This window comes from Lipotes vexillifer, unplaced genomic scaffold (genome assembly GCF_000442215.2).
Source record: "Lipotes vexillifer unplaced genomic scaffold, Lipotes_vexillifer_v1.1 scaffold894, whole genome shotgun sequence".
In the NCBI taxonomy this organism is placed as follows: Eukaryota; Metazoa; Chordata; class Mammalia; order Artiodactyla; family Lipotidae; genus Lipotes; species Lipotes vexillifer.
In genome coordinates, this window is record NW_006792237.1 from 13,729 (window position 1) to 25,698 (window position 11,970).

The 11,970-nt window shown below is 44.2% G+C and overlaps 1 protein-coding gene across 1 annotated transcript; it reads right to left on the reverse strand.

Annotated features, from left to right (window-relative positions):
* Nucleotides 1-2,091: 2,091 nt before the first annotated feature.
* ANKRD1 (ankyrin repeat domain 1) lies at nt 2,092-11,762 on the reverse strand. Its single transcript, XM_007465469.1, has 9 exons — nt 11,501-11,762; nt 10,665-10,844; nt 9,610-9,747; nt 9,375-9,482; nt 8,232-8,330; nt 6,602-6,700; nt 6,361-6,459; nt 6,125-6,223; nt 2,092-2,938 (listed from the first exon to the last, which is right to left on the reverse strand). The coding sequence occupies exons 1-9, from the start codon at nt 11,525-11,527 to the stop codon at nt 2,828-2,830; spliced, it is 960 nt and encodes a 319-aa protein (XP_007465531.1). The 5' UTR covers nt 11,528-11,762; the 3' UTR covers nt 2,092-2,827.
* Between the last annotated feature and the right edge of the window lie 208 nt (nt 11,763-11,970).

Below are 11,970 nucleotides of genomic sequence, written 5' to 3' on the forward strand. Positions count from 1 at the left end.
TGCAACTTGAAGAACAGACTGGAGGGAAGTAAGCTGAGGGCATTTGAGTAATCCGGGAGCTGCTGTGGTGATATGAACTAGGGGAGTGGCCCCTAGGATGAGAGGAAGTGGACAGATTACAGCACCCCTTAGGTAGTATGCTTGGTAAGAAGTCTTGGTGGTTGGTTGAAAGAGGGATGAGGCAAAGGGAAAGTCTAGAACAACTTCCAAGAATCTCCATCGGCCAGTGGGACATTCCCTTTACTGGTAGAAGAACACAAGACGCAGACTGTGGGTCTAGCTTAGGTGGGAGCTGGCTTAGGTGGTAAGACAGGGAGCTTATAAAAGTTGACCGCCAGGGGCTTCCCTGGTGGCGCAGTGGTTGAGAGTCCGCCTGCCGATGCAGAGGACGCCGGGTTCGTGCCCCGGTCCGGGAAGATCCCACATGCCGCGGAGCGGCTGGCCCCGTGAGCCATGGCCGCTGAGCCTGTGCGTCCGGAGCCTGTGCTCCATGGCGGGAGAGGCCACAGCGGTGAGAGGCCCCCATACCGCAAAAATATATATATATATATATGTTGACTGCCAGTGTGACAGAAACTTGAAGGTTTTGCCTGAAGTGTTTTATCTTTTCCGTTAGCAAAGGTCACTGAGTTGGCCTTGTTATAATGGGACTTATTCCATGTTAATTTTCATGCCCCCTACCTCTGTACTAGTGCAAATCTTTATATACAGCAACACAAAAGTGTTTTGACCCCTTACTTCCTTCTCTTCTTTACCTCCCAGCTCTTGTGGGGAGGGGAACTTGAGGAAGACATCAAGAGAAAACTTAGCCACGTAAATAACACACCCAAGCTATGCTGTGGGAGACATCATTGCAGCAGTGGAGATGCTGCCTATGTTGTAGGTGCTTTACTTGGAAGAAATGGAAGGACCCCAAGCCTTAAGGATCTGATGGGTTAGAGCCAGGACCCTCAAGGGAGAGCAGGGGGTGGCAGAAGGGGATTGAGAGGGAGATAAGAGAGAATGAAGCTCCCGACACCCCCAGGAGGTGGAGTCTACAGATTGTTCAGAGACTAGATAGAAAAGGTACAAAAATATTTCAAACCATCCTCACAACTCCATGATCAGCTAACTGGAGGATCTTCTGGTTATGGACTGTGCCTACATGCCCTCTCAAAGTGTTAGAGGCATAGCAAAGAGGTTATGAGTTTTGTCCTATCTGGGGTTTTTTATGGGAGGGGTACTAGTGCGAGTGTTTCACGTTGGCCTTCATACTTTTGCCATAAACTTGCCCTTTTCTGTGTTCTCTCTGCTGCCTGGAACACTGTGCTTGAATAACTCCAGTTTATCCTTCAGACTCCCCTGAAAGGTTCCCACCTCAAAGAAGTCTTTGTAGAAACCTTCTCCGCTGCCTCCCCATCGAATGACGGGCCTCCACAGCTTAGACTCTCAGCACTCTGTACTTTTTACTTCTTTATATACTTACTGCAGATTGTTACCGTATATTTATTTCTGTGATTATTTCTTTAATATTCATCTATTCCAGGAAGGCAGGATGGGGACAATTTGGTTTTCTCATCACAGGTCATAGCACCTGGCCCAGCACGTGGCGGCAAAGTAGCTCCCCTTGGAGGTCAACAATCATTGGCCAGGTGTGTTTTCTCGTGGGCAGTCTTTGACATTACCGCGGGTGTGCACAATAATTGTTAAACCTCAGATTAGTTAAGCCCCAGGGGAACATTTTAAGGGAACACCTTAACTTGCAGTAATCACTTTTCCCACCAGAGGTCTCTTTCTCCCCATCACTGGGGCCAAAAAAAGCTTGAACTCCTGGGTATCTTTATGGTTTTCACAGCTATGCTGCTCAATGTGGCTGTGCTATACCACCACTTCTGCATCGCCTGGGGGCTTGTCGGAAATGCAGAATCTCAGGCCCCACCCACACTGGAGGAATCGGAATCTGCATTTTAACAAGATCCTCAGGTGATGTGTGTACACGTTAAATACTGAGAGGTGTGGTTCTACAGGACACTCCTAATATGAAAAGCTTGGAAGACAAAGAAAACCCCATCTAAATGGCCTTTTTGCATGATTCCCACTAAAAGGAGGAAAGAGGGTTAGGATTTGCTTTTATTATGAACATAAAATATACATACAGCATAATATACATTTACACATTTACAATTCGCAGTTACTTTCATCTCTTTTGAACTCATTCAGTTCTGCACGGCCCAGCGGCCCGCTCCTTCCACTTCCACTCAAGACATTCTCTTTACCTTGGTACATACAGCGTGTGACCTAGTAAGAATTACCAGGCCCAGGCATCGAATGGCCGGCTTTACAGTCCTCACAGAATCACTTTCATTCTGTTTCCTTTCCTGTCGCTACAGGCTTTCCACGGCCTCACACTTCAGCATGAAAAATTCAGGAGAAAAGAGGGCTGCAATAATCCCCTTTGTCTTTGAAAAACACCCTGAAACATCTTCCATGAGCGAGGTGACACGTAAGTCGGCACTGACAGCACTTCTGCTTAACACGGTTTAAGGGCTACCTATGGGAAGAGGCTCTGATGCATCCCATACAAACTAAGCTTGTTCTCCAAATGGGTGACCACGAAGGATCTGAATGTCGGTGGTATCGCAGTAAATAAATAAATAAACAGTAATAAATACAAATAAATAGAGTGGGTTTCACTAAGGGAAATGTCAATACCTATGTCCCTGTGCTTTCTCAAAACATAATTAGGTGCCGCTTTACAACAGGTTGATAAAGAGAAGCTGGTTTTCATGATGAGTTGCTCTTTGGGGCGGTGAAGAGCAGCCAATGGAAGCTTCTATCGTCGTTTTCCTCAGAATGTCTCTATGCGAGAGGCTTTGTAGGAGTTCTCTTTGAGGCTGTCAAATATTGCTTTGGTTCCATTCTGCCACTGTAGCACCAGATCTATCGGGGTCTTCCCAGCCTAATCAAAATGGAGGAGGGAATTTGACTTCCAGGGGGGAGGCGTCTATAAATTCATCTCCTGTATGTGTGTGTGTGTGTGTGTGTGTGTGTGTGTGTGTGTGTGTGTGTATTTAATGAGGTAATGGATATTGTTATTGAACAATATGTTATTGAACTGTTTTATGTTTTCCATTATGAGTGATTTGCAGTTTATATTCAAACCAGCCCTTCACTGTTTCTCACGGGAATGCTTTTGGCATTTCAGATTAGCAATGGTTTTCCTTCCTGTGGGATATCCCAGGTGGTGGTAAAAATCCCCAGTCCCTAGACACTAAACAGCAAGAGTAAGCCAAGTCATTTTCAAACTCAAAAAATGCCTCCATACTTACCCAGTACCCTGCAGAATGGGTGTGGGGAGGTACTAGTATCCCTCTTGGTCAAGAACCACTTCCTATCAATTTGGAAAATGATTCCTGATTGATAAAAACTGGTGGGGAATGAGCTGCTTCAAGACCTTGGCTTAAGTACACAAGTACCACTCCAAGGGGTAGATTTTTCACAGCTGCTCAGAACTTACATTGGTCTCTCCCAGGAAATTTATTTTTCTTGGAGATGATATCAATGATGTATGAATAAATAACTTTTGAGACCAAAAGATTTTTACCTTAAGCATACATCTCAAGATATTTACAACAATTAAAACTGTGTCACCTCTCAACTCTTGTCTTTAAATTTGAGAAGTCCTAAAATTTTCCATCTCTATTCATTCAGAAGTCTCTCTTTATCCCAGAGATTGCAGACTGGCAGCTTTGAGATGCAAATAAAGCTAGAGACCTGTTTTGGCCCAAACAGAGCTTAGATTTTTTTTTAAAGCTGGAATTAATTGGCAATAGTTGGAAATTAAGAGATTTCCCAGCTGAATTTGTGATCTCTGTGAAAAAACTGGGAGACCTGGCAGCACAATTCCCGTGGTTTCACGGAGCAGCAATGGGCTGAGTTGGGGAAGGGCTGCTACCTTTAAGTAAGCTGTGTGCATGGCACCAGCAGCCACCATGTAAGTCATCTATGCCATCTGCCTGGACCCTGTGTGGATTTGAGTTAGTGGCCCTGCAACCTTCATTCTGGACCTTCTCACCTTGTAGCATCGCACCTTGAGGGACACTCATCAGCAAACATGAAGACAGAGTTTTGGACAACAATACAGTAAGGTATTGTTTCCAGTTCCCTTCAATATGGTGTTCAATAGCTTAGCGGTCTTTTTTGGGAAAATCCATCCATTGGGTCAGTGACATTAACAGTTCCAGAACCTTTATGCTGGGGTCTTACTGATAAGCCCTGAGCCCTATTTGTATATTTGGAGCTATTCTTTCATGAATTCCTCGAACTTCTCTGTATTGAAATTTATCTCGTGATTCCCTGGCTACTTACACAGTCTCCCCAAATCTGTACACTATTTATCTCTGCAGGTAGTGTCTCTCACTGCCTGAAAAAAAATCATATTTTCTGCAGGCTTGGGGATTTCATTGAATCTACTCTTTCTGATAGTTTGTTTAAATTATTTATTTATTTATTTATTTATTTATTTATTTTTTGCGGTATGCGGGTCTCTCACTGTTGTGGCCTCTCCCATTGTGCAGCACAGGCTCCGGACGCGCAGGCTCAGCGGCCATGGCTCACGGATCCAGCCACTCCACGGCATGTGGGATCTTCCCGGACCGGGGCACGAACCCGTGTCCCCTGCATTGGCAGGTGGACTCTCAACCACTGCGCCACCAGGGAAGCCCCTGTTTAAATTATTTGATAAGACCAATCCCAACATCAAGAATGAGGGGACCCGACTGTTAACGTAGTCTCTATTACATTTATTTTTTGTTCCTGTCACCAAGACTTTTTTTTTTGAATGATGAAGTATTCCTCTCAGTGCTATAGTAACACAGTAACACAGTAAGAGGAAGAAATTATTCACAGTATAAGTTGACTGGGGTTTTCTTTCCTTCAATTTTTTTTTTTTTTTTTTTTTTTGCAGTCCCCGGGCCTCTCACTGTTGTGGCCTCTCCCGTTGCAGAGCACAGGCTCCGGACGCGCAGGCTCTGGACGCGCAGGCTCAGTGGCCATGGCTCATGGGCCCAGTCGCTCCGCGGCATGTGGGATCTTCCTGGACCGGGGCACGAACCCGTGTCCCCTGCATCGGCAGGTGGACTCTCAACCACTGCGCCACCAGGGAAGCCCCCTCCCAGTGATATTTTTAAAGCTTAGATGATGCTTGAGTGGGAATTGGGACCATGAGGAAAATTTGGTTACATTCCCTGGCTTACAGATGAAGCTTAATTAATTAATATGTACTTATAAAGGGGACTTATACAAGCATTTTCAGGGCCTAAATACAGGAAAGTATTTTGAGGGATGTGCAGATAAAGCAAAGAGGAGAATGAACAGAAAATATCTCAAAAATATAGGCAATGGAGATTCCCTGGTGGCGCAGTGGTTGAGAGTCCGCCTGCCAATGCAGGGGACACGGGTTCGTGCCCTGGTCTGGGAGGATCCCACGTGCCGCGGAGCAGCTGGGCCTGTGAGCCATGGCCACTGAGCCTGTGCGTCCAGAGCCTGTGCTCCGCAGCGTGAGAGGCCACAGCAGTGAGAGGCCCACATACCGCAAAAAAAGGAAAAAAAAAAATAGGCAAAAGCATGGCTCCCCCTGGAAAAAGTGGTAGCCTGTCATGCTGCTGTAAGGAGGGGAGGACTATTCAGAATTACTTGGATTAGATGTTGATTAATTTGAGTTCCTTGGCCCTTGGTTGCATTGACCACTGTGGAATTTTTGACAACTTCAGCAATGGTGGGTGTCTTTATTCCTGAATACCCCAGACCTTGCTCAGCCAGGGATGGCCAAGGCAGACTGCTTATGTCTGTAAGCGTGGGCGGTTTGGCCATCTTTTATCTTCAAGGCCAAACTTTTAAAGAATTACTACAGGCTATATTAGGCACCGAGGTCATAGCAGTCACGATGGCTTCCCCATCTCTGACCAGGTAATGTGAGTCCTTGCCAAACTCAGCAATGTCCTTATGGGAATGACCAGGGGCATTTAAACCATCAAGAGACCCCTGAAATATCAACACTACCGTTGTAAGAACATTTTCAAGTATGTGAGCCATATTTTTGTTCATTAGAAAGCTGGCAAGCAGGGCCCCTTGCTTGACCACTTACACAGTTCTTGATGTTGAGGTCGGCGCCATACATGATCAGGAGTCTGATCATCTTGTACCGGTTCAGCCTCACGGCGTCATGCAGGGGGGTATCTCCTTCCTAGAGAAGCAGAGTGAACAGACAGGGTGAGCCTGAGGCCAGGAAGTGGGTCCCGCAAGGGTGCCCGGCTGGGGCAGTTATTCCAAATATGTAAATGAGTGAAGCTTTAGGAGGCCAAACTCTGCCGGGCTACTCACTCGGTCCTTGGCGTTGAGTTCCGCCTCGCAGGCGATGATATGCTCTGCGCACTCGTAGTGGCCGGTCCTCACCGCCACGTGCAGCGCCGTGCTGAGCAACTGCAAAATGCAAGAGCCTGCTGTGTCCCTGGGCTTGAGGACAAAGGCTGCCCAGACCCCAAGGCATGTGTGAAGGGGAGAAGTGGAGGAGGGACAGGGTGGAGGAAGGGAAGAAGGAGGGGGACAGGAGGAGGAGAAATACCTTATCCCGCGCACTGATTTTTGCTCCTTTGTTCAGCAACAGTTTTAAGACATCCAGGTTTCCTCCGCGGCTTGCCCAGTGGATGGCTGTGGATTCAAGCTATATCGGGAAGGTAAAAGGACAGGAGTTAGTGAAAGAAGAACCTAGACAGAGGAATTAGTACTTCGTTTCTAAAGCCCAGGAACGCCAGGTTTGCTAGGGCATCCGTGGGTGACACTGGGCTGTCCTCGTCTAGGTTGCCAGTTGTAAATATTGTAGTCGAAGGCTCTTGCCAAATGTTTTGGCTAAACTCTTAAGTGTGTGAATGTGAGTGTATGCGCTCCTATGTATGTATCTACGTGTGTGTTTGCATCATTAGGAGGTTCTTAATAAACCTAATAAATCTTTTTAAAAGGGGATAAGAACTACAACTTATTGGGTGTTTCCTCGTGCCAACATATTGCCACATACTTCAGATGCAATGATGCTCCCCGCAACATTATGAAGTGGGTATTCTGTGCTCGATTTGCAGATGAGAAAAACAAGGCTCCAAAATATTCAAGTTTCTTGCCCAAGGAAACACAGCTAGTAAGTGGCAGAAGAGATATTCCAACCCACAGTCTGCCTGGAACTTTTAACCGCTTTTGCCAGATAGACTCAAAAGTTCTAGACAAATGTATTTTAAAATTCTGGCAGAATAAAAGTAGTCCCTTCCAAAAGATGTTCATCTGGATCTGACACCTCTCCCTTGTCCCTGTTGTTTTTTCCTCATCCCTTGCTGGTTCTCTCCTGCCATTTGTGCCAGCACACCCTCTGTACCTTGACCATCATCACTCGTGGTCACTGCACTTACTCATAGGAGTAAGTTTGGTACATCCCTGGCCCTCCAAATCCCATGCTTGTGAATTTTTGTGTCTTTCTATACAAACTTTATATTTTGTTTCTTTTCTTGTTTTTCTGTGTGTACGTCTTTTGGGTTCAATTTTGGCCAGTTCCTTTGGACTTTTCCAGTCCCTTTTCCACTTTGCTGAAAAGTCAAATTGAGCTGTATTTAAATAAAGCATTTTCCCAGCTCAATCTTCAGGTCGTAAAATATGCTGTGTACCGGTCTGTGTAGAAATCACAGTGGTTGAATTACTGAGGTCTGAATAGCAGCTACTTTCCGTAGATGCAATTCATTTTGTATGCAGTCTAGCCCCAAATCTCACAAATGGCAATCAGCGTCTATCATATAAGGTGTGCAGCTAGAGAATTCTGAGATGTTGTTGGCAGCCAAGGGGCCAGGAGCAGGCAGCCACATATGGTGGAAGGACATGGAGGCTGAAAGGCAAGTGTTGACTGCATTACTTCTCAGTAAGGCTACTGACTTGATAATGACCCAAGTCTTCGATGAGGATATTGAATTCTGTCCAGCAGCTCTCACTTCCTTCGTTTCCCTGGAACACTCCTCCCCTTTCAGTATGTGTAGAAAATACTTCCCACATGACCTGGTCCCATCTCCCAACTTCCCTTTGTATGGAGAAACGAGCTTCTGCCTAGTTCTTGCAGATCAATTTTCAATACAGTCAGCCCCCTTTTCCATTGTAGGTTTTCTCAAGTTTCATATAGTCTACTTACTTTGGCTCACTTCCAAACAAAGAAATATATTTACCATATCACGGAATTCAATCTGGGCTCCAGCTTCTATTAACTTCTCCACAATTGCCAAATGTCCTTCTAAGCATGCTCTATGAAGAGCTGTCCGTTTATACTGTCAAAATAGAGATTTAAGAAAGAGAGAGGGAGCAATGCATATAAAAATGAGCATAAATCCTTTCTAAGAAGTATGAAGCTGGGGACTCTGATGACCTAGCTGATAGAAACTTGAGTGCTTCTTTAGGAATTAGAAATGTCAAATTTACTAAAATTGTTGTCTAGAACAATTATTCTGCAACTGAGATTTGCGCCTCCTGCAACGTACATTTCTAAGTGCTTCGAGGTCTACATCGAGGCACCTGGGCTTAAAGATTCAAAACTACCTAAATGCTGATATTTCCCTTTCTTGTATTTTGTGCCTTCATGGTGTCTGTAGTATTTGCCATGCAGTTCAGGCTGTTTTCTTCCATCTGGGATGGTTGATAGGTTGAATATCAAAAAGCATTCAATTCATTTTTAAGAAAATGGGAGACATTTTTCATTCAACTTCAGAAATGATTCCCCATTTCAATTCATGGGGGAAAGGATACAAAAAGGATTAGTGATTTCTGGTAAATGGCTTCATATAAATGGATTAATAGACTGTGCTGGAACACCTTTTAGGCATTATTTCACTCCAATGCCCTCTATTTTCAGATAAGGAAACTGAGGTCCAGAAAATGCAGATTGGCTGCTAAAAATCAAATAGGCCAGTAGTGATAGAGCTAGCACTTGAACTCCAGTCTACAGATTCCCTGTGTAGAGCTGATGTATTTGAGTCCAATCAAAGATAATGCTAATAATATATTTCTCCATTGGTGACTCGTTGGTCCTGCCATATTAAGAGTCTATCCCAAAGATCTAAAAATTAAAGACAAGCTGAAAAAGCAGTTAGAAGTATATTAGAGTGCAAAAAATAATGCAATCCATAGCACTAATCCAGCATTTTCTTTTTTTGGACCACTGCACTCCTCTGTTATGCTATTGGCATATGTGGCAACAGCTGGGGAGACTGTTTCAGGTGGATTGATTTTTGGCACCAGATTAGCAAGGCTGCAGCAAAGCATAAGAAACACAAAATTAATGAGCTGAATTTTGCAGTGCTTTGTATAAGCTTTACCTCATCACAGACATCTGGATTGTTCTTGTCTGACAAGAATTTTTCTACTACTGGCAGTTTATTCTCCAGGGCAGCCTTCAGAAAACTAGGCACATCCACAGGTTCTGTCTAAAGCCGAAAAAACAGTGTGAGAGTTACCATGGCTTTTCCAACATTCAATCAAACCCTCCACAGATATTTATTCCGCTGTAGCCTAATGCCGAGGTGTAATACTACAAAACCAAGCAGCCCTTACGATGATTTCGGGTTCAGGTTCCTTCACAACTGGAACTTTAGTTTTCCTGTATTTTTTCCTTTTCTTCAGTTGAATGATTATTTCAAGGTCTTCTAAATTTTCAAGCTTTGATCTTTGTTCTAGTTTTTTCTTCTTCAGCTAAAAAAGAAATCCATGTTTCAAAATACAGTGAGTTCCACTGACAAGCATTCTGGTTGTGTCAAAACAGAATCTGCAAGGTCTGAGCTAAGTACGTGAACAGTTTGCACAAAAAGATAAAAAATTCATAATAAGTCTTTGACTTGGATTTAGTGATTTCTTATTCAAGTACTTAGGGGTCAAATTTTTCAGCTAATTGCCTTCATTTTCACTTTCCTTTCTCATAGCATCAGCTTTTCACTGGAGATAGGATCTAGTCTCTAAGTGATGATTTTGTAATTATTTCCATAAACAAACCCCAGATTTCTGTAGAATTTTGTATCATGCTCATGAATTTTTTTTTTTTTTTTTTACCCAAAAGACTCCACTAATAAGTTTTAAGCTCTAAAATTTCAATGCCAGTGTCTTTCAGGTGGCCCATTAAGCAGGGCTCATGAAATAGACTATCCTAGACTACAGCTAACAAATGCATGTTTTATCTGTGGTTAGTAAGTAATGAAAATTCACCCAGCAACACATTTTGTCAACACAGAAAGCGGCCACAGTCAAACAATGATCCATGGACCACAAACCACATTACTAAGAAAATGAAGGCTCCCTTGTTTGGGATTAACCAGACAGTGTAAGACATCAGAAATTCACTGGACACATTTCTCTTTCCAAATCTTTCAATCAAAACCCAGTCACAGAACATACAGTGATTGATTTGGAATCCAGAGGTCACAGTCTTGCCAAAGAATTATTTTCTGCAACCTGTCCCATAGAAGTTGCCTCTTTATAGGTTAGAATCTGGTAAAGAAACATCTTTGGAATGGTTGCATTTGTTTGGTTTCTCTCTCTTCTCCTTCCTGTCTGGCACCTCCATCCTCTGCCCCGTCCCCAACCTCCCACTCATGAATTTCATGGAAGGGTCTTACCTCTGCCTCTCGCTGTTTCTCAGTTTTCCACTGTTGCTCCCGCAGGCTCACAAAGTGGGCTGGAAGTGTTTTCAGGTCCTCTTGCTTCTCTAAAGTGACAGCAGCTTCATACTCTCCATCTCTGAAATCCTCAGGAAGGAACTCCCCAGCGTCCCCACTGCCATTCTTCTTCCCTGTAACCTACAAGGGAAGATGGCAGGGTCAGAAGTAGCAGGCCTGTCCTGGGGTCGTTCTCCACAGAAGATGCTGCAGGCAGCCCCCGGCCCTCCCACCATGCTGACGGTGGCCTCCAGTGCAGCACATTCTCCTATCTCAGGCAGCAATGAGTTGCTCCAGTGTTCCAGGATAACCTTCAGATGCTTGTCCCCCTCTCTTGGTTAAATCAAGGTTTAGGTTAGGTTGAAATGTTTAAATCTACTTTTAATCTACTTAATCACATTTCTCCTAGGAAAATCACAATCTGTCCGCCCCATCCCCACCGATTATTTAAAATGCTTTCATTTTAGGTTGATGATCCCTTGCCTTGGGTTATAGTTTCCAGACATATATTCTTGCAATAGAACTTCTCCCCTAAGACATTTTGATAACTATACATGATTACACACTTTAGTAATAAAAGCAAAGGAGAAGTTGATAGGAAATATGTAGAGAATTCATTACTGCCAGCTCCCTTTTTCCAGTTTCACTTATTTCATCACATAAACCAATCGTTTTCCATATATGACATTTTCAGAGTACCAGCACATTATGCAAGAAAGAAAAGGGCATTTCAATTTTCAAATAAAAATCAAGGCTGCCCCATTTTTCACTGCGTAGAAATAATGTGCTTTACATACCAGCTCTTCTACTTTCAGAACCATCATGTTGACCTAAAGTTCCTCTGTCTGTTTTCCTCCTGGGGGTTGAAACGTTGAGTCGGCCCTTGCTCTGATCAGCTTATATAGCTAGGGCCGGGTGAGCTAATCTTCCAACCTGGGAACCCAAGTAACACCCCTGCCCCCACCCGGGGCCAACTCAGAGGCAGGTGAAGTTTCATTCCAGACTCAGTGTCTGGGAAGCAGGAGAGGGAGGGGATGACAAGTAACCCCACTGAATATGTGAATCAGGAAGAAATGTGAGAGGGCCATTCCTTTGGCAGTGACCACACCGCTCAGCAATGCAAGTCATCCTATTTATCAGGAAGCCAGGGGACAGCTGTCTGTTGACATTGCAACACACCACTGCTCCTTTTCCTTCTTTGTCAGCTTTCATATGACTAACCCTATCAAGAAAATGTAAATGCCCTGCGTATCACACCACCAATAAT